At 51.4% G+C, this 22,762-nt stretch overlaps 1 protein-coding gene across 3 annotated transcripts in view; it reads right to left on the reverse strand.

Moving 5' to 3' along the window:
* Window positions 1–19,585, reverse strand: part of ACOX3 (acyl-CoA oxidase 3, pristanoyl) — a 47,487-nt gene extending 27,902 nt beyond the window's left edge. For all 3 annotated transcript variants that reach the window (XM_059923660.1, XM_059923659.1, XM_059923661.1), the window contains exons 1-7: window positions 19,471–19,585; window positions 12,614–12,769; window positions 12,057–12,287; window positions 11,091–11,165; window positions 10,509–10,598; window positions 8,002–8,145; window positions 3,435–3,523 (exon numbers count right to left, since the gene is read on the reverse strand). In XM_059923660.1, coding sequence (XP_059779643.1) covers window positions 3,435–3,523; window positions 8,002–8,145; window positions 10,509–10,598; window positions 11,091–11,165; window positions 12,057–12,287; window positions 12,614–12,757 — 773 coding nt within the window. In that variant the 5' untranslated portion in view covers window positions 12,758–12,769; window positions 19,471–19,585. The remainder of the gene's footprint in view (window positions 1–3,434; window positions 3,524–8,001; window positions 8,146–10,508; window positions 10,599–11,090; window positions 11,166–12,056; window positions 12,288–12,613; window positions 12,770–19,470) is intronic.
* Between the last annotated feature and the right edge of the window lie 3,177 nt (window positions 19,586–22,762).

The raw sequence follows: 22,762 nt of genomic DNA on the forward strand, positions 1-22,762 counted from the left end.
ACTAGGATTTCTGCACGCGAGGCCGCCAGGCCCCCACCAGCATCCAGGCCAGGGTCTCCCTCCGGCGTGTGAAACGCAGGCCCGGCCCAAGCATCCGAAGGCACTGCCTGGAGGGAGCCACTCGTCAGGGCCTTTGTGGGGTGGCTCTGACTGGCCCCGGGAGCCTTTGGCGGGTTCAGACACCCACGTCTCAAGAACGCCCGGCCTCAGTGCCGATGTCCCTGGTCTGGTCCAGCTCGTCACTTGAAAGGCAAGGAATGCTCCTCCAAGTCTGATGCTGTCAGCTCAGAGCGCCCTTTTTAAGGAGTGGAAAATCTTCACCCCTCCCTGCCGCACAGGGATGCAACAAGGCTGAATATATTTATAGTTGCGAAAGTATTCGCTGGACTTTAACTGAAATCAAAATTTTACACATTCTCCTGAGCACTGCCATGTGGCAAAGGCTGTTCCAGAAACAGTCGACGCTGGCCAGCCTGGTCAGAATCCCCAGTGTCCCCAGAGGGCACGGGGGGGGGCGGGGGCCGCATAGGTTGTATCTGACATGGGGTGTGCGTGACTTGGGGTGTGTGACCCGACAGTGTGAGCATACGGCAGGGCTGGGGAGCTTGCGGGCGGCAGGCCCTGCTCCCAGGCGCCGCACCCCCTTCCTCCCGGGCCTCTCGCTCCACGTCCCAGTGACCTCCTTGCTCCTGGGGCCTCTCACTGCTGCCCCAGCCCCACCGGGGCCCCAGCGCCTCGTGGGACGTCCTCCCAGCCGCTCTCGAGATGCTTCCCCGCCTCACCTCTGAGCAAGTGTGAGGAAGCCCTGCAGCCCACCTTGAAGGTGAGGTTCAACAGTTCACTTGAGGGATCATTTACTGGTTTGCTTTCAGAGTTATTTGGCTAAAAGTAATCCGTGCGATTTACGTCTGCCTCTGATTTCCAGACAGTGTTCCCACAGACGCGCGAATTCTTGTGACCTACCTATGAATCGTTAACCACTTTTTCAAAATAAAAGATCTCAGGCAGAACTCACTCAGTCGCGACACTGCTCCGCACGCAGCAGGCAAGCAGGGAAAGCCGGGGACCCAGACCCGCGCGCCCTCTGGTGGGCGTGCGCCCCGAAGCTGGCGGGCACAGCTGCGCTTCTGGCGGGGCGGGCACTGCCTGCGTCACCGCCCCTGGCCCACATCCCAGCCCCGGCCCAGGGGCCGAGGGACCCCAGGCACCACGGAACCTTCAAAGGCTCAGGGACCGGGTACGGCTGCTTCCACGTCCCGCCCGCCGGCCTCCAAGTGGCCCCGTGGGAACGGCGGCTCTGGTTGGGGGGGGGGGGGGCCGCTCTGAGCCGGCTTCAGGGTGGTCACCATGCTGCCCCCTGGCGGCACCCGGGCTGGCACTGCTGAGTCTCAGAAGAGCTTGGCTCCTCTGACGTGACATGTTTATTTAGGAGGGCCTTGGCGACGTCGGCGTGACTCCCTGGGACCATGGCCATAAGAGACAAATACTCAGGCTCTAAAACGGGACTTGATTTGGGAGAACCAAGTGCAGGGTTTTTCACGGATGTCCCAAAACGGTGTTAAAGGTTCTAACTCGTAAAACCAAACGAACGGGGACTGGAGATCTGTGACCTCGCCCAAGGCCTTCCTTGGACGGCAGTGACCCGGGAGCACTTGTTCACAGCTGGAGGGTCATTTCCCACCGCCAGGCGCCTGGAGATACACCTGCCCGGCCTTACGTGTGAGCACAGACCCTTCCACAGACGGAGTCACCACACACGCATTTTCCGGGTCCCACACTGGGACGCGTGGATCTGATAAAAGGACGCTGGTGGTCACAGAGTGCAGAGCAAGACGGGGCCTTCCACCTCCACCTCCCGCACGGTCCTCCTTGATGCTGGCTCACCTCGGCCAGATCGGGTGCATCTTCTCAAACACACCGAGCCGCGTGGCGGCCTCGCTTTGAGGGCTGCAGAGCTTCCCCTGCCCCAAGGACCACAGGCCACATGGCCCGTCCCTGCCGGGGGGGCCCCATGCACCCGCACAAAGCAGTGATGGAAGGAAACTGACACCCTCCTCCCCCCACCCCGGGCTCCAGCGTTAATTAACAGGCTCTTTTCACAGGCCAGCGAGAGAGGCACTCGAAGCTCTAGACAGGTATAGGTTAGAAGGGCTGTGTGTGTGTGTGTGTGTGTGTGTGTGTGTGTGTGTGTGTTTCTGGTTTCACTTTTTAGCGACATCCTTCCATTCTCTCCTCCAGCTACACAGAGTGAAAATCGATGGTTCTCCCGCCCTGTCTGGTACAGGCTGGGGCCCCACCTGTTCTGAGGGTCCAAGCAGAGGTTTGAGACACTCTCCGTGCCCCCAGCTCCCCTACCTCTGGGGAGGGGCGACAGCTGAAAGGAGGTTTCTCCATGCTTAGGGTGGTGGGAGACCACCTGGCCCAGCTTCTGTCTCGGAGATGAACTGCCTCCTGATTTACACTCAAGATGACCGGGGTCAGGATAACCAGCGGGGTCAAACTACGGCGAGGCGGGTTCCTCTGTTCTCTGCCCCCCGACGAAGCGGCAGGTATGCAAACGTTCCCGAGACACAGTGTGAGGTACACGACTAAGGAACCCCCGGCTGTGCTTCCCCCCCAGGTAGAAAGCATCTCAGGAGAACAGAGGGGCACAAAGCATCTCAGCCAGGCTTTCCGGGAGACGGCATGTGAGTCCCGCCCGCAGGCGCAGGTCGGGGAGCGCTGACAGGTAGCAAAGGTCGGTAAGACCGTGCCCGGCCCCCAGGCAGGGCTACGTGGGGGCCCGGCTTGCGGACATCATGCCCACCTTACAGACGAGGAGACGGCCAAGAAAGCTGGTCGAGACAACACAAAGAGGCAGAGGTGGACCCAGGATTTGAACCCAGATCTGTCTGATTCCAAACCTCATGCCGAGAATGAGCCCAGGAATCCCCCAGGGAGACTCCAAGGCCCTTCCTGACGTGGCTTCCCTGCTCACCCGCCCCCCTCCAGCTCCCCAAGCCCAGGTCTCATCTCAGACCACTCTGCCCCCGCTACCCGGAACCCGGCTCTATCCCCAGAAGCAGCGTGGACACCTGTTGGGTGCCTGAGCTCCAGGATGGGGAGCAGGCCCGGGTCACAGGCTGAGGCCCCACGGGAGACAGGTGTCCAGCCTGAGCCTGGCCTGAGAGCTGGAGCGGCCAGCTGCCGGGGAGAAGTTTGTGTGCTCTGCACTTGGGGCCACTTATGTCTCCTGAAGTTGGGAGTACAAACAGGACCCGGCCCTTTCCAGCATGATCTCAGGTGCAGAGGTGAGGCGCATCCCGCAGGAGTCTGGGAGGGTACGGGGACAGCACTGAGGGACCCGGTGGGCTCACAGGTAGGACGTACTGAGCAGGCAGCCTTGAGGAACGACCCCTGGAGGAGTGACCGTCAAGCACAAGGTACGCACTCACCCATTGTCCAGACCGTTCTGTCCAAGCTTCTTTCCGATGTCGCCAACCATCACCCCTGGCATGGGAAGAAGGGTCTTCGGGTCCCGAATCTGCACAAACCACAGATGGCAACTCTTATGACCACACGAATATCAAGATGAAAATGTTCGAAACCCCCAGTGACCCAGCCACAGGCTCCCTCCGTGTAGCTGCCGTGGGTTAAAGTGTCCTCCAAACATGTGACCTTGATGGGACACAGGGTCCTTGCAGATGTAATTAAGGATCTGGAGGTGAGGTCCCTCTGGGTTATCTGGGTGGGCCCTGAATCCAATGACCGCTGTCCTCCAAGAGTCAGGGGAGGAGAGGGCATGGAGAGAGTGGGGCCACGTGCAGACGGAAGCAGAGACGAGAGGGAAGCGGCCACAGCCCAGGAACTCTGGGGTCACCAGAAGCTGGAAGAGACAGAGGAAGGACCCTCCCATGGAGCCTCCGGGGGGAGTGTGGACTTTCTGACACCTTGATTTCAGACCTCTGGCCTCCAGACTGTGGAGAGTAAATTTCTGTGGTTTCAGGCCCCCAGTCTGTGGTGCTTTGTTTGGTTATGGTGGCCCCAGGACGCTGACGTAGGAGCTGATTAGTACGTGCTGCCTGGAGAATGCCAGGCGTGTCCCAGTCACGTTTTAGATGGAGGACTTTCCACTGGCTTTTAATGAAATGACAAAACGGTTGTGCGCATACTTGCTGTGGAGTATTTCTGTAAATCTCTGCTCCCCCAAATGAGTTTCCAGTAAATATACTTACTAACACACACACAGACAGCTAGCTGACTGGCCCTCGCTTCGTGCGCCCTAAGCGGACAGCATGGAGTTTCGTTCTCAAAGACTTTTAGTGATTTGTACCAGGCGTGATTGTGCCACCCTCCCCTCCCAGTGTCATTTGCCGATGTCTGCTGATATTTTTGGTTGTCATGAGTGGCGGGTACTACAGGCGTCAAGTGGGTAGAGGCCAGCAATGCTAAGCATCCTGTATAGGGTGGTCCCGCAGCCTGGAATTTTCCAGCCCCGAATGCCAACGGCACGAAGGCTGACAAAAACATCCGTGTTAAAGAACTACTGAATTTGCACTATTAGAAATTTAGCTGTTTGTATGAATTGCTAGTTTTTCTCTCTTTCAGTGGAACAGTTAGCTAATTTAGTTGAACTTTATAATACAGATAAAATAAAATTGAAGGCTAGCGACAAACAATAAGGCTCAGTAAAGATTCAGATAAAAACTCTTGAAATCCTTAGGAAACAGAAAAAAACAGTTTTACAAAAAAGATGGAGAGGAGAAGAGATATAAAAAACAGTTAGTGATTTTCAAGTCATCAAACAGAAAAATACTGCTAATGCCAGTTTTCAGTTCATCTAGAAAGAAATGATAACATAGTCCTTACAAACTTCATGTTAACCTCTCAAATCAAGGAAAGGACGCTCACTAAAGTCAAAACCAGAATTAAGTTAACGGTCTCCTCTTCTCAAAAGTATTTAATTGTATCAATTTACATATAACATTTCCCACAATATTTGGAGACTGTCCACCTGATATGATAACAAACCTGCAATAAGTTATGCCCTCCGGTAGGTACACACTACTACGTATAAAGTAAATAAGCTACAAGGATACGTTGTATAGCACAGGGAATATAGCCAATATTTAATAATAACTTTAAATGGAGTATAATCTATAAAAATTTTGAATTACTGTATTGTACACCTGAAACTAATATAACGTTGTAAATCAAGTATACCTCAATAAAAAAAAAAAACTTTTTTACTTAAAGAAAAAGAAGTATTCGTACCTAAGTAGTGTAAGCCACTACACTGTATTAAACTAATCCTGTTGAATTTTCCAATAAAAAAAACTATACCCCTCCACTGTATCAGCTAATGACCTATGGCACATATCACATTCTAATTAAATAGTTTTGTGATGACTTATGTCAACCTCTCTTTCTGAGTAGACGGTAAACTCCAGGAGGACAGGATTCACGCCACCCTCGAGCCTGCACTGGATATGCACTAATTACACAGAGAGGATATGCCAGATGGAGGGGCGACAACATCCTACCGAGTGTTTAAAGCACAACGTGTAACAGAATCCAGAACACCATGGCTCTATAGTCTAAGAACCAGAGACACTGAAAGACATTGCATTCAAATCCAATTTCCATAGGAAGTTCACTTCGGGTACAAATCTGTACTCCAGAAACAGTGTATGGTGGCCTTAGGTATCAAAAAATACACCTGGTCTGCAGGGGTTCATTGCAAATTGAAAAATAAGGACATGAGCACCAAAGGGAAATGGGTCAACTGGACGTTGTCAAAATTCAAGCCCTTGTGCACAGAGGACGTTATCGAGAAAGTGAAGATAATTTTAGAACAGGAGGAAATTTTGCACACCATCCATCTGATAAGGCTTAGTATGCAGAATATATAAAGAACCCTTGTGACTCACCAAAAATCACAAACAATCCGATTAAGAAATGAACTGAGAGTCTGAACATACAACTGGACGATGACCAGACCACGTGTGAAAGCAGGGCTCTGACCCTCGGCCCGCAGCCGCCAGCCCCGGAAGCCAGCCTGGTGGGAGTCAGACCTGCAGGAGGGCAGACTGCTGTCTCTAGTGACAAGCCAGGAAGCCAAACAGCCACCCCTGAACAATCGGCCAGGACTCGATCAATACTGACAGCCTGCCTAATCGTTGTCCTGCTTCCAACTCAGGACCAACCCCAGAAGGTCCAACCTGTCCCCTGAATAGTCACAAGGGATGCCTCCCTCTTCCGGTAGCCCCTCCCCCCAACCAGGCCTCCAGCCCCATCAGGCACCCTGAGCCCCCTTTTCCCCACTGGGAAGCTCACCCACTCCTCTGCCTGCCTCTGGGTCTCTGCCAATCACAATGACGAAGGCTGACCCCCAGCTCAGCCACCTCTGAGCAAACAGCCTTTGCTTTCTCAGTCCCTGCTTGGTTCCACAGGGCAAAGGATTTGAATAGACATTTTGACAAAGAAGATAAGCAAATGGCACAGGAAAATATGTTCTACATCATTGGTTATTAAGAAAATGCAAATCAAAATCACAACCAGATACTGCTTCATACCCACTAGGGTGGTTATGGGGGAAAAAAAGGAAAATAACAAGTGTTGGTGAGGACGTGAAGAAACTGGAGCCCTCGGCATTGCAGGTGGGGATGTAAAATGGTGGAAACTAGTATGGGATTCTACAAAAAGTTTAAAACAGAATGACCATACGACCCAGCAATTCCACTCCTAGGTACCTACCCCAAAGAACTGAAGACTGGTGTCCAAACAGACACTGCTCATGAATGTTGACAGGGACATTACTCCCGACAGCCAAAAGGTGAAACCACCCAAGATCCATCAAAGGACGAATGCATACACAAACTGTGGACCATCCATATAATGGATCATTCAGGCTTAAAAAGGAAGGGGGTCCTGGGACAGGCTGCGACGTGGATGAACTTCAAAAACACGTGAAGAGAAAGATGTCAGACACAAAAGGTCACATAGTGCATGATGCGTTTTATATGAAACATCCAGAAGAGGCAGATGCATAGAGACAGAAAGCAGACCACTGGTTGCCAGAGCTGGGGAGGGTGGCAGGGAGGCAGTGCTGAATGAGGGCGGGGTTTCTTCTAGAAAGGAAACGCTCTGAAACTAGAGAGATACAACATCGTGAATTCCCTAAATGCCACTAAATTGTTCACTTTAAAATGGTTAATTTTGGTAATTCCCTGGCGGTCCAGTGGTTCAGACTCTGTGCTTTCACTGCCGTGGGCCCGGGTTCAATCCCTGGTCGGGGAACTAAGATCCCGCAAGCCACACAGCGCAGCCAAAAAAATAAATTAATTTAATTTAATTTAAAAATAAATAAAATGGTTAATTGCATGTTACATGAATTTCAGCTCAATTTAAAAAAAATGATTATTTTCTTCTCTCATGAGAGCACCGCCCCCATCAGAAAAGCCTTTGAGAATAAAAAATGCCAGGATGGGTCTGAGGGCGGGGGAAGCAGGGTGTCATTCAGTATCCAGTCAGCCCAGATAGAAAGGTCCTGGAGAACCTCCCAGAGCTCCAAGTCCAGGGACACTGCAGCCGCCCTTGGCAGCGGGAAACAGGCCGGCCATCCCAGACACCCCCCGATGGCCAAAGCTCCGTTTGTGACCCAGGAAGGGGCTACATGAAAGCCCCCAAGTCAGACTTCACGTCGGAACGCCTGGAGCCCCTGAGACCGGCTGCCAGAGCCTGGGGGGTGGGGACAGGTGTCCCACCATGCCAGTGTGGCCCCCAGGAGGATGGGGATTCTCCCCCAGATGATCCTGGGCTCAGGGTTTCTCAGCGGCAGCACACTGACATTTGGGGCTGATCAGGCTTCTGGCGGGGGGTGGCAGCAGGGCTGTCGTGGGTACTACAAGGTGTTTAAGGCACCCTTGGTCTGTACCCCAGATGCCAGAAGCACCCCGTCCCCAGCTGTGATGAAAATGTCTCCAGACTGGCCAGACACCCCCGGGTAAAACCTGCCCCTACCTGCACGACAAAGGGGTGCAGCCCGTGGCACTGGCCCCCTGGCGTGTACAGCTGAGCGAACACCACCGCGTGCGTAGCCGTCTTGCCCATATTGCCAACCCAGAACTTGGCGGCTTCGAAATCAGGCGAATGTATGATGATTTCCTGCACGAGGAAAAAAAATTAAAGTTACAGTTGGAGACTGGGGAATACACGGAATTTCTTTCTCTCTTTGACACACTCAATTTTCTCTGTTCAAAATCTTTTGAGGAAAGAGCAAGAACGGGCTGAAGGTTATCTCCTGCATGGCACAGGTAGCCCTGCTTTTAAACAGAGCATATCCTGGGTCTTATGACTTAAAGAAGCACCTTCCTATGGAAAACGATGACCAGTATGTCGAACAATAAACTATACGCAAGATACCTTGGAAGCTGCCAACGCCCGACAGCGTTTACCTTCCCAGCAAGCCTCCCCTGAACACGGCCTTTGGGAGGAGGGACGGGTCCCCTCCTCTGCCTCACGCCTGCCTGACCCCTCATCCGCCTCTGATCCACGACGTTCTGTCCCTCTGCTCGCCCTGTCTCTCCCACCTACAGGCTAGGGGAGATGACGGGGGGATGACGCCCCACGAGCCCAGGAGCACGAGGCAGACAAGCACAGGAATTAAAGAAGGAGCAGACAGGAGGACACAGCCGGGGCCCTGGGGAGGCAGGACACAGCAGGAGAGCAAGAGGAAAGCAGGGCTGGGGGCTGCCCCCAGGGAGGCGCCCACTGGAGGGCCCGGGAAAGACTGAGCCACTCCAAGGAGAGGGCCTCCTGGTCACTGGACGGACAGCGCCTGCGGGCAGAGGAGAGCGTGTCACCTCCCGCATAAATTCCCGAGGCCCCTGGAGGCCAGCTCCAGTTCAGCTTTCCTTGTTCTTGCAGGACTCACAGGGAGAATTTCCTTCTGTAGCCGGCGGTGTGTATGATTTTATAAGCTGTACGTGTGCTACTGCACGAGGCACTACACAGGCACCGTCCCCGCACCCTCCACACTCTCCCCTCACCCCCCGCGTCTCCACAGCCCGGGCACACCCAGCTTCTCCACGCCGGTGACCGTCGGCATCTCCCCTCCAGCATAAGAGGCCCACCGGCCTGCTCACCGCTATGAGTCCAGGCCCTCGCCGCAGCTTCTAGCACACAGTAGGTGCTCAACAAATACCCGTTGTCTAGACCAACACAACCCGCGGCCCGTGGGAGGCTCGGGGATCCTAATCTTGACCGATCTGCACTTAAGGACAAACGCCAAGGGGAACGGGGTCAGAAACAACTGCCTGTCGCGTTCCGCCCAGGCCACCAGGCCAAAGAGGCACTGACCTCTCTGTGCCGGAGTTGGAAGCCCCCCTTCCCCCTCCACCGAGAGCCCAGGGGCACGGGAGCCGAGGAAAGAGAAGGCCGAGAGCCAGAAAGACCTGGGTTCAGACAAAGGTACGTCGTGGCTTAAATGACAGGTAAGAACCCAAGAGGCCATGCGGCCTGCTCTCAGCCCCGAGAGCGTGGCTGGCCCCCGGTTCTGCTCCCAGGCGCCACCCGGCAGCCTGCGGGCGCCCGCTGTGACCCCCTCCACTGCCCCTGCTCCGCCGGGGGCTCCTCGGGTTCATCCTCTTGAGCCCCCAGCCTGCAGCACGGCAGGCACACAGCCCACACTCGGCCGGCACTGCCCCGTGAATGACTGGCCACGTGGTGAGCAGACGCACGGGACACGGCTTCACTCTGCCGAACCACACGACCAACTGGGCGGGTGAAGGCCAAAGGGTCCCACGACACCAGAACCATGAGAAAGTGGCAGAAGGACGCGGGCCTCTGGGAGACAAGGGGGCAAAGGGGCCCGACGCCAGTGATGGCAGAGGGGCCGCAGGATGCGAGCAGCAGAGGTCACAGATCCCCCGCACGCCCCGTCCTCTCCGCCTCCCTCACTGCCGTCCACAGTGCCGACCGCCCCACACACCACGACCCCATCTGTTCACAGGCTCGCCTCCTCTAGAGCACGTGCCCCCTGACAGCAAGGACCGCCGGGATCCCACGGACACGTGCCACGAGAATCCACGAATGCAGGAGGAGTGCCAGGACCGGAGGGGCCGGGCCACTGCCCGAAAGAGCCTGGCCACAGGCAGGGGATGCAGACAGACAGCTAGAGAGGGACAGGGGTCACAGAGAATCTTCTTTACTGTTTGTTCTACAAAGCAGGAGCAGATTGAACAGTTTACAAATCATACACCAAACCTGGTAAACAAAGAAATAAATTTTACCAAACGATAGCTCGTGCCTTCACCACATTCAAATTCCACCCAAATCCAAACCAGGACAGATTTCCGGGTGGGACTGGGTTTCACCTCTCACAGCCTTTATCTCCTAAGCTCCACTGTTCTGCGTGACAGATCTCAGTGTGCACTCACGTAGAAAGACGGGTTTCTTGGTCTAATTACATGACAACACCACGTTTCATGTGCTCGAAGCCCACAGACAGACGGGCGGGTATCACCTACCTCAGTGGTGGGGTCATAGTGAGCGGTCGTCCGCATGGCCTTGGTATTACTCCCGTGACTCACTTCAGTCAGAGCAAAGCATCCAAAAATCTAATGTGGAAACAGAAAACGATGTAAGGCGAGGGTCCCCTTCGTGGAGGGACCCTGCCAACACCCTTCCCTTACGGCCTAAACCACCCATCAAAGCCCCAAATCTCCACTTCCTATCTAACAACCAGTGACCTTACTGAGCCATCCCGCCGTGCCGGCCGCCGGCCGCAGCTCCCGCCTGTGAGAACAGCAGGTTGGATGAGCGGACGGCGGCCTCGCTAAGTCAGCACGGCGGCAAGAACGGCTCCCGGGCGGCAGGAGAGAACGGGAGGCTTTACCTCGATAACAAAAACCTAAATTCCTATAACGCTGGGAATCTGGCACACCCCAGTGTGGTAAACAACAGCCTTAGCTATTTGGTGAAAAGCCTGAGAACATCATGAAATAAGACGGGCATCCCTACCCTCTGCTGCAAGCTGCCCCTTCCACAAACCTCTAAGGGGAACAGGGAACAGGATATGAGCTCGCGACTTACCACGAACCTCCACTGACCTCCATATTGAAGATCTTTGGAAGATATTTGAAATGCCTTTCAGAACCAGAGTTGTAGATCGCTGATCCAAAGGTCTGAAAATATAACATCATGATGTAAAAGGGTGGAAGCTAATGAGTGCTGCCCCCCTGGGACTTCACACCCACCCTACCACGGTCCCTCAGCACCACAGCGTCCCACAGCGAGGTCACCAGGTTCCCAGAGGTAAGGGCACTGGCGTCCAAGGTCCAGGGTCCCCTGAGACACAGCCTTGAGCTCGTGCAGTGGCGAGACCTGGGTCCTTGTCCCAAGCAGTTCACGTGAGTTACACAGAACTGTGCGGGTCCATGAACAGCAAGGAGATGGGGATTGGGTGAGGGATGAGGGTGCAGGAAGGGCAGAGTGAGCCCACCTTTCCTTCACACAGCACGTGGATGAGGCCGCCTTCTCAAGTTCAGCTCTACCCATGTATTTGAGGCAGAAACACGGGCTTCACCTTTGACCTACTTTCTCTCTCTCTCTCTTTTCTCTCTCTCTCTCTCTTTCTCTCTCTCTCTCTCCCTCCCTTTCTTTCTTTCTTTTTTGGTATAAAGCAAAAGTCCCAAAGCTCCTGTTCCTATGGGGCTTTAACTTCACAGCACTGCACTTTATCCAAGGACTTAACGCGTAAATATTTGCATAAATGGCTGAAAAAACATCGGCCTTCTCACTAAAAGTCACAAGATCTGCCCACACGTTCTCATCTCTGCTTTTGTTTCCTATCTTATTTTCTAGAAATCGCTCTAAATGAACATTTCCCCAACGCACAGATCTCCCAAAACTTTAGAAGCAGGCAAACGCTGACAACCACGAACCCACAAAGGCACCTGTCTCCCTCTCACGGGCCGAGTGTGCCTTAGGTCCACGTGGACAGACAGCCGTCGTGGCCCCGGGGCGCAGGGTGAGAGTGGGGATCTCTCTCCTCTCCTCTCCTGGGGCCGACTCACCAGCGTGTGCAGGAAGAACTTGGTGGCCAGGGACCAGTCGTACATGCCCAGGCACTGGATCAGCGCCAGGACCCTCTGCGGGCTCCCCAGGAAGTCCTCCACGCGGAGGAAGTCGTATTCGAAGACCCGCTTGCAGCGCAGGAAGTTCAGCTCCCGGTACTTCTCCAGCGAGAGACTGCCGGGGGGATGGGCGAAGAGGGGGTCGTTCTCCAGAGCCGAGAAGATGTTTTTCTGGAAACGCAGGGGGCACGGAATGGCTGATTTGGAGGTAAAGCATGGAAAGTCGCTATGCTCTGGCTTATGTGGATTTCTCATGGCCACGTCTCATGGCCTCAGACGTGCAGTCTAACCCAGAAATGCAGGGACAGAGGTGAGAGTCCTTCCCAGGGGGGAGCGGAGGGCCCCAGGCTTAGGAAGCTCCACCTGTCTGTGTTCATTCGTTCCCAGCTCCCTATGATTCCCCGAGGGCCCGCCCCACCTTCCTGCCGAGGAACCAGCCACCCAGCAGACCCTGCCCGACCGCGAGGGTCCCCCGGCGCCGCCCAGCCCAGCCTCACCTTGAAGCGCAGCATGTCCGGCCCTTCCCAGAACAGCGCCAGTTCCTTCCAGGGGAAGGAGGCGCGGGCGCGGGCCGCATGCAGGGGCCCCCGGGGCAGGTCTGGCAGCAGGGGGTCATCGCTCCCTTCCCCAAGGGGCGCCATCGCTCCCGCCACCTGCACAGACACATGAGCCAAGTCAGCTCGTGTGCTACTCACACCATCACCAACGACGGCATGTGTGCGGCAGGACGTGAAGGACAAACGAGCTCTGACTCTGAAGGGACAGCCAGAGGGGACCACAGAGCTGACAGCCATTCTCCCAGGAGAGAAGGTGAGTGCTTCGCGTTTCTATTCCTGAACCAAGGTGATGAGGAGTTGGACGGGGGCAAAGGGCAGCCCAGGGCCGGTGCTGTGAAGCACCAAGGTCCAGGGCTCTGTGTGCTACAGCCTGGCCTGAAGACACCTCGCCCCCGCCGGGCCATCCAGACCAGCGGCCCAGGAAGCCTCGCCCTGGAGTCGAGCCAGTGCTGGCCAGTGCACTCTGGCCACACCCCTAGGGTGCCCGTGAGCCCGCCTGGACGGGGGATGCCTGCCCAGATCCTGGACGGGGGATGTCTGCCCAGAGCCTGGACGGGGGATGTCTGCCCAGAGCCTGGACGGGGGATGTCTGGCTTCTACTAACAGAGCAACCCAGTTCTCTTGACCAAAGGTTCGATCTGGAATTTTCTGAGCAGACTGGCTCCTTCTCCACAGTGCCTGGGCCAATGAAGCCAGGGACGGGAGAGGCTTGTGAACACAGACCTAGAGGGCCACCAGGAGAGCAGAGTCCTGGGCGTGAACCCCCAGCTCAACTCTCTAAGGCCCAAGGGAACCTTTAAATCCTTCTAGTTAAACATTAGAATAGTCTAGGATGTCGGACTCTGAGTATGATGGTCAAGGTCGCTGATACACAATGGGAAAGTGGTCTCTTTACTGGTGAAGCACCTCTGTCTTCTGTGTGTGTGACAGGGGAAAAGATGGGAAGGGGCACATCTGACCACCCACTTGTGTGTCAGGGATGATACCGCGACAGACTGCAGCTTATTTCACCCCCCAAACTGTGAGCCAAGTACTACTCTCCCTCTCGAAAGATGCAAGAACCCCAGCTCAGAGAGGCTTGCTGTCTTTTGGGAGCTCCCACCGCTGAGAAGTGGTAGAGAAGGGACCTGAACCCAGAGTCTGACCCCAAGGCAAGCTCTTCAGGCACCACTTTAAGATGCTAGGAAAAAAGCACAAACTAAACCTAGAGCAAGCAGAAAGGAAGAAGATAAAAGATTAGAGCCAAAATTATGGAATAGAAAAGAGAAAATCAACAAAAACAGAAGTTGGTTCTTTGAAAAGACTGACAAAATTGACAAAATTCTAGCTTGATTGACCCAGTTAAAAAAGAGGGAAAACACAAATTACTAACCTCAGGAACCAAGGAGGGACTATTACTACTGACCTTAAAGAAATAAAAAGGATTCTAAGGGAATCCTATGAACCACTGTATGCCAACAAATCCGATACACTCCATAAAATGGACAAATTCCTCAAAAGACACAATCTACCAAAACTGACTCATGAAGAAATAGAAAATGTGAATAGACCTATAACAAGTAAAGAGATTGAATTAGGAATCAATAAACGACACACAAAGAAAAGCCAGAGGCCTTCGGTTGTGAATTCTACCAAACATTTAAAGAAGAATACCAGTAATCTACAAACTCTTCCCCCCATCCCCTGCCCCCCAAAAAAGAGGAAGGAACATGTCTGTAAAGTGTTCCATTAAGCCAGTATTGCCTTGAAACCAAAACCAAAGACATCACAAGAAAACTACAGACCAACACCCCTCATGAATATAGCAAAAGTCCTCAATAAATCTTGCAAACTAAATCCAGCAACATACAAAAAAGATTATACACCATGACCAAGTGAAATTTATACCAGGAATGTAAGGCTGATTCAACATTTGAAAATCAATTCATGTAATACACCATATCAACAGAATAAAGGACAAAAAATACATGGTCATATCAACAGTTGCAGAAAAAGCATCTGACAAAATCGAACACCCTTTCATGATAAAAACTCAATAAACTAGAAATAGTTTGATAAAAGCTATTTAACCTGATAAAGGCATCTACGAAAACCCCATAGCTATCATTGTACTTAAATATGAAAGACTGAATGCCTTTCCCCTAAGATCAGGAACAAGACAAGGATGTCCACTACCTCTTCTAGTCGACACTATACTGGACGTGCGAGTCAATATAATTAGGCAAGAAATGAAATTAAAGGCATCCAGATTAGAAACCTATCTCTATCTGCAGATGACATGACTTTGTATATAGAAATTCCAAAAAACGATTAGAATTAATAAATCAGTTCAGCCAGTTTGCAGAGTACAAGATCAGTAAGCAAAGCTCAACTGGTTTCTATATACTAGCAATGAACAACTCAAAAATGAAATTAAGAAAACAATTCCATCAACAACAGCATTAAATATGATAAAATACTTGGAAATAAGTTCAACAAAAGAAGTGCAAAACTTGTACTCTGAAAACTATAAAACATTTTTGAAAGAAATCTAAGACCTAAATAAGACTGCCCTGGTGGCGGAAGTCTTGTACCCCTTGTTCACGGATCAGAAGACTTAACATTGTTAAGATACCAATATTCCCCAACTCATCTACAGATTCAGTGTTATCCCAGTCAAAATTCCAGCTGGCTTTTTTTGCAAGAATTAAAAAGCTGACCCTAAAATTCATATGGAAATATAAGGAACTCAGAATAGACAAAAACACCTTGAAAAACAAAGTTGGAGGGTTCACACTTCTTCTTGATTTCAAAATTTGCTACAAAGTGACAATAATGAAGACACTGTGGTACTGGCATAAAGACAGACATATTTACCAATGGAATAGGATTGAGAGTCCAGCAATAAACCTTAACATGTAGGGTCAACTGCTTTTTGAGAAGGGTGCCAAGACAGTTCAACAGAGAAAAACAGTCTTTTCTCAAATGGTGCTGGGGCAGCTGAATAACTACATGCAAAGGAATGAAGTTGAACTCTTTCCACACACATACACAAAAATTAACTCAGAATGGATCACAGATCTAAATGTAAGAGCTACAACTATAAACTCTTAGAAATATATATGAGTAAATCTTTATAATTTCAGGATAGGCAAAGCCTTCTTAGAGATGATACCAAAAGCACAAGCAACAAAATAAAAAATATACATATTGGCCTTCATCAAAATGAAAATGTTTTGCTACAAAGGACACCATCAAGAAAGTGGCAAATCAAAACTACAATGAGGTATCACCTCACACCGGTCAGAATGGCCGTCATCAAAAAATCTACAAACAATAAAGGCTGGAGAGGGTGTGGAGAAAAGGGACCCCTCCTACGCTGTGGGTAGGAATGTAAATTGGTACAGCTGAGACAGGCCTGGGACCTGGGACCCTTTGCTGCAGTGCTTGCACATGGACACACCTCTCCTTGAGCAACAAAAGACAAAGAAACTATATGGGACTAAAAATAACTGCATGCATGGGCAGTTGGGGCAAATTCTGGACAAAATATACAAAAGACCAAAAAACTCAAATGCCACTTCCGAAGAGCCGGGAGCAAAAGCAGGGTACTGCGCATGCCCCCTGCACTCAACCCCACCTAAGCCACCCCTCCGGCTCGACCCCTGTACACACCCCTACCCTCACCCCATATAAGGAACCAGCTCACACCTGCTCAGGGAGCGAGCCAGCAAGGGAACCTGTTGTTTGCTCCCCCCTGCTGCAGCAGGGGTCCCAATAAAGCCTTGTTTGAATTTCTTGTCTGGCCTCTGATCAATTTCTACTGGTTGGGGAAGGCCAAGAACCCTGGCCACTATCACAGCCACTATGGAAAACAGTATGGAGGTTCCTTAAAAAACTAAATATAGAGTTGCCATATGATCCAGGAATCCCACTCCTGGGCATATACCCGGAGAAAACCATAATTCAAAAAGATACACGCACCCCAATGTTCATTGCAGCACTATTTACAATAGCCAGGACATGAAAGCAACCTAAATGTCCATCAACAGAAGAATGGATAAAGAAGATGTGGTACATATATACAATGGAATATTACTCAGCCATAAAAAAGAACAAAATAATGCCATTTGCAGCAACGTGGAAGGACCTAGAGATTGTCATACTGAGTGAAGTAAGTCAGACACAGAAAGACAAATATCATATGATATCACTTATATGTGGAATCTAAAAAAAAGGGTACAAATGAACTTATTTACAAAGCAGAAGTAGAGCCACAGATGTAGAAAACAAACTGATGGTTACCGGGAGTAAGGGGGAGGGAGGGATAAACTGGAATATTGGGATTGACACATACACACTACTATATATAAAATAGATAACTAATAAGATAACTAATAGATAACTAATAAGTTCCCTGCTGTATAGCACAGGGAGCTCTACTCAATACTCTGTAATGGCCTATCTGGGAAAATAATCTTTAAAAAAAAAAAGAGTGGCTATATGTATAACTGATTCACTTTGCTGTACACCTGAAGCTAACACAACATTGTAAATCAACTATACTCCAACAAAAATTTTTTTTAAAATAGTGAAATGACAACCCAGAGAATGGGGGAAGAGATCTGAAAATCATATATTGATAAGGGACTTGTACCCAGGCTACATGAAGAATCTTAAAACTTAATAATCAAGCCAAATAACCCAATTTAAAGGGCTCAAATAGACATTTCTCCAAAGATATACGAATGGCCAACAAGCTCATGAGAAGACTCTCAACATCATCAGCCATCAGGGAAATGCAAATCAAAACCAAAATAAGATACCACTTTGCATACTCTAGGATGGCCATGCATCAAAAAGATAGATAATAACAAGTGTTGATGAGGATGCGGAAAAACTGGAACCCTTATACATTGCTGGTGGGAATGTAAAATGGTGCAGTGACTTTGGAAAATTTGGTAATTTTTCAAAAGCTTAAGTATACTGTTACCACATGACCCGGCAATTCCGCTTCTAGGTATATAGCCAAGAGAAATGAAAATAAATATCCACACAAAAATTTGTATAAGAATATTCACAGCAGCATTTATAATAACCCAAAAGTAGAAACAACCCATATGTTCATCAATAAAATGTAGTCTCTCCATACAATGAAATATTATTTGCCACAAAAAGGAAGGCAGTACTGGCATATGCTACAATGTAGACGAACCTTGAAAACATGATGCTGGGTGAAAGAAGTCAGACTTGAAACATAACAGACTGCATGATCCCATTTAAGTGAAATGATCAGATAGGGTAAAAAGAGAGAGACAGAAAGTAGGTTAGCAGCTGCCAGGAGCTGGGGAGGTGGGAAGATAAGGATTGTGACAACTAATGTGTCCAAGGTTTCTTTTGGAGTGATGAACATGTCCTGGAATTAAACAGTGGGGTTGGTTGCACAACTCTGTGAATACAGGATAGGGAAAACCATTGATCTGTACACTTTAGATGGGTGAATTGTACAGTGAGTTATAGCTCAACAAATAGGTTAAATTAAAAAAAAAAAAAAGTAAGGCACAGCTCTTGGCAGAGACCAAGTGCCCCCAAATGCAAGCTACAAAGTCCAAGGGAACTCTGTATCTTTCTGGACTTCCCTGCAGGTGGCCCCATCCCTGTTGCTCCTCAGGGTCCCTCCTGTTCGTTGGTCCAGACACCACACTTCTCCCTCTGCTGCTCCTCTTCTGTCTCCTTGCAGACTGGGCCTCAGCCACTCTCGCCCTGCATCATCTCATCCGTTTACATTGACTTAATTCGCCAAGGGCTCCCAACTCCACACCTCCAGCCCCATGTGCTCATTGGCAGCTTCCTGGACACCCCTCTCCTCTCATGTTCCAGAGGTCCTCAAACTCTGAATGTTCAGCACGGAACTCACCCTCAGCCCCCGGCTCTACCTGTCCCCCTGCAGGGCCAGTTCCTTGCTGCCAGTGGCCCAAGGGTTAGTTGATCTATAAACCCAAGTGTCATCCTGGAACTCCCCTCTCCCTTGTGCCCCATAATCCAATTAGTTTCCAAGCCCTCCTCCCTCCCCCCGACCCCCCATTGCACCTCTTTAATGCCAACCGAACCCTTTCGTTTCTCGTTGCTCCTATTACATCTATCATAATAACCTCCAATTATTGAGCAAACATTGCGTGTGGGTGGGTGTGTTAATCTCACACTTTGCTAACAGAGATTGAATAGTTGATGTCCATGGTGCTGGCAACCCCAGTATAATCAGTACTCTCACTTTGCACGTGAGGAAACCGCAGCCTGTCAGAGTGGAGTAAATTGTCCAAGGTCTTAACGCTGTCATCAGGCACATCCCACCCCAAATGCCAGGATCCTAAGCAGCAAAATGCCGCCTGAGGTCACCAACAGTACTGCATGATGGTTCAGCTGTTACATACGAGGATCTGAAGCCAGTCACCTGGTGTCAGATCCCAACTCTAGAGCTTACGCGTCGGGCGAATTTGGCAAAGTCACTTCACCTCTCGGGGGTGATGACAACACGGTAAGGCTAGTCCTGTATCTAGTCTGCAGGCTGTTACCATTCACGGGGGCACTTGGAGCAGTTCCCCGCATGGAATGTCCATACCATTACTGTGGCAATAGCCACTTGCAGACAATTTCAGAGATGGCCCTAACATGCGGATCCGATCATTCTCCCTTTAGGTGACCTCAGGGGACAATGTCGTAACTCCTCAAAACGTCTCGCGCAGTTACCCGCCGGGCCGCCGGCCCTTGCAGCCTCTGCACCCAGCAATCCCGCGCGGGACACACATTTGCCCCCGGACCTTTGCACGTGCCGCCCCCGCGCTAATGCGGGCTGGACCTTCGGAACTCGCCAGGCCCTCCGGCTCGCGGGTCCTCGCACCGCCCAGCGCACACAGCAGGCACTCAACGCTCGTCCCCGGGACGGAGGCCGAAGTCCCAGACGAAGAGAAGCGCGCGCAGCCGCAGACAGGCCCTGCCGTCCGCACCGCCCCGCTTCTCCTCCCCCGCCCCCTGACGTCATCTCGCCGCGCCACCCGCCCCGTCGCCCGGGAAACGCAGGGCGCGTCCGCGCGCAGAGGCCGCTGAGGCTGCGCGCAAACGGGGGACTTTCCTCGGACGGTCCCTGGCGCTCTTCCCAGTGGACCTTCCTGCAGAAGAATCCCGGGGATTCTGTTCCCTCCCTGGTTTTAGGGCACTGCTTGACGTGCATTTGACAGGGAACGTGCTTTGGACATCTCTAGGTGGAATTGGGTGGACATAATGACTTTTTGGGCGGCGGCGAGGTGGGGAGAGAAGAAGGGTTCACACACTACTCAGGGTTGTTTTGCTGGGTAGATAGAGATGCCATGGAGACCGACATAGGAGGAGCCACTTGGGGGAAGAGAAAGGGAGTTCTGTTTTGCACATGTTTTCTTAGCTGCTTCCTGGTAAACTGCCAGGAGCTGGTGTGAGCAGTAGGGCAGGGTGCGAGCTCTTTCGGTAACTCAGCTGGCGATGATCTGGCTGTCCTCTGCTGGGGCTCTGCTGTCAGTCCCCAACCGCCCACTCTTGTCCTTTTGACATCTGTCCCACTCCACCCTGTTGGGTGCACCCATTCCCTGCTCATTTTGAGTCATTTGCTCTTTTGGCCATTGTCGGTAACTGCAATTATTTGAACACATTGTTAACACTAAAGTCTCCTCCAAAACTCTGGCCACTTGTCTCTCCTTATCCCCTTCCTCCTTTCTCTCTCACCACCACCACCTCCCTTACCAGTTCAGGATCCGCAGAAGAGTGGTTGGAAAGGAGTCACCAGGTCACTGGGTTGGGATGGGCCGTGATGATTTGGTGCCAAGTATGGTCCTGTCACAGCTCTGCCAGGACCACAAGCATCAACCTCCTTCCCCGTAGTAAACCTACATCAAGTACTAGGCAGCTGAGAATGGTATTGGGAAAGAGTTATGCAATGCAATATGGTTTTGTATGAGATGCACACACAAAGGGCCGAAGCTTTGATCTTCATGGCAAATGTTACAGGCATGAGTCAATGAAAGAATTTATTTTTGGAAACCATAAACCCAACAGTTCAATCCAAAGGGTTTAAACACTGAAGGAGGCTTGGCATCAGGGGAGTGTCTGGCTGAGGACCTAGAAAGTAATGGGGAGGATGGGCTCCTACTGAAGTGGCGTGAAGCCCACGTTCAGTCAGCATGATGGGGCTGGCACTCAGGACACTCAGAGCCTAGAGGGCCTTCCCGCTGAAGCCTCAGCCGCTGCTTTCCCTGAGCTCCACCCGGCGTCCAGCACTTAGATGTTGAGGACCCAGCCTGGAGGGTGTTTGGGAGTCCCACTTGGGTCTCTCTAGAGCCACACTGTCCAATACAGTAGCCACTAGCCTCATGCGCCTATTTTAATTCACATGTGCATTAGTTAAATACATTTCACATTAAGTTCCCCTGTTGCATTAGCTACAGTTCACATGCTCCAGAGCCACATGTGGCTACTGTTTCAGACAATGCAGACATAGAACATTTCCATCCTCACTGGAAGTTCTCTAGGCTAGCAGTATCCTGAGACCACTCCCAACCCCAGGCCACGGCTTACAACCTTGACCTAAGCCTGGCTCTGACACACTGCCTTCCCTCACGGACATTTTCACTCAGAAATTATCACTGGGTGTATCCAGTGTGCCAAAAACTAAGCTAGGGCTATGGTGGCAATCAAGCCAGAGTTCCTGACTTAAGGACGCTTGTGTTTCAGAGGAAGGAAACAAAACACACTACAACGCTTGGATAATTATAAGAAAACAAAACAGGGCAATAAGATATGAGGTGTCTGGAGGGCTCTTTTTTTGGCGGGGGGCGGGGGGGGGGCGTTCAGGAAGCCCCGTCTCAGGAGAGGACATTTAATCTGAGCTCTTAATTGGGAGAAGATAGGGAACGAGCATTCCAGGCAGAGGGAACAGAGTGGGAGAGAGGGGAATGAGCTTCCAAGTTCCAAGGACGAGAAGCGCCCCGTGCAGGGCTTAGCAGGTGAGGGAAGGGAAACGAGGTGGCAAGGGAGGCAGGAACCAGCCTGTGTGGGACGTCGGAGGCAGGTGCCCAAGAGTCAGGTTACCTGCAATTTTGATTCAATGTGTGGGCTTCTGGCAGGGAACCGGCGTGAGCTTATGCAGGGATACTGCCCCCATCGAACTGGAATTTTCTACCTCCCCCTAAACATTGGCCTCTGGATTTATGACCTCACATTGCTGCACTCAGGTCCAACTGCTTGACACTTGAAAGCTGATACTTGAGAGGCAGGTGTTGGTATAAAGGAAAGGTTGCTTTATTCAGGAGTCAGCAACCAGGGGAAAAGGTGGACTCCTGTCCAAAGGCCAACTACCCACTGCCAATCAGTGGGCAAGGGCTTTTATTTTTATTTTTTATTTAATTAATTAATTTATTTTTGGCTGCGTTGGGTCTTTGTTGCTGCGCGCAGGCTTTCTCTAGTTGCGGCGAGCGGGGGCTACTCTTCGTTGAGGTGCATGGGCTTCTCATTGCGGTGGCTTCTCTTGTTGCGGAGCACGGGCTCTAGGTGCGCGGGCTTCGGTAGCTGTGGCGCACGGGCTTAGTTGCTCTGCGGCATGTGGGATCGTCCCCGACCAGGGATCAAACCCGTGTCCCCTGCATTGGCAGGCGGATTTCCTGCGCCACCAGGAAAGTCCCAGAGGAGCCTTATAGTGTAAAAAATCTTCCCCTCCTTCTGCAGCCTCTGCACCCCGTATATCTTGACTGTTGCACTTTTCATATTCCTTGATCATTGTCTTACCTGTCTGCCTCCTCTGTCGGCCTGAAGGTTCCTCAAGGGCAGGATCTTAGTTCACCCTGCATCCTCAATACTTAGCCCAGGTCCCTCCACATGTTAGCAACTAATAAAGTTTGTAATTATTAATCTTTTGGCTGCCCCACCTGGCTAAACATCTTTGGATAGTGGCGGAGGTTGAATTATGTCTCCCCCCAAAGACATGCCAAAGTCCTAACCCACCATACCTGTGACCTTATTTGGAAAAAGGGTCTTTGCAGGAGAAGAGACACAGAGAAACACAAGAAGGCCACATGATCATAGAGGCAG

This window comes from Balaenoptera ricei, chromosome 5 (assembly GCF_028023285.1).
Source record: "Balaenoptera ricei isolate mBalRic1 chromosome 5, mBalRic1.hap2, whole genome shotgun sequence".
In the NCBI taxonomy this organism is placed as follows: Eukaryota; Metazoa; Chordata; class Mammalia; order Artiodactyla; family Balaenopteridae; genus Balaenoptera; species Balaenoptera ricei.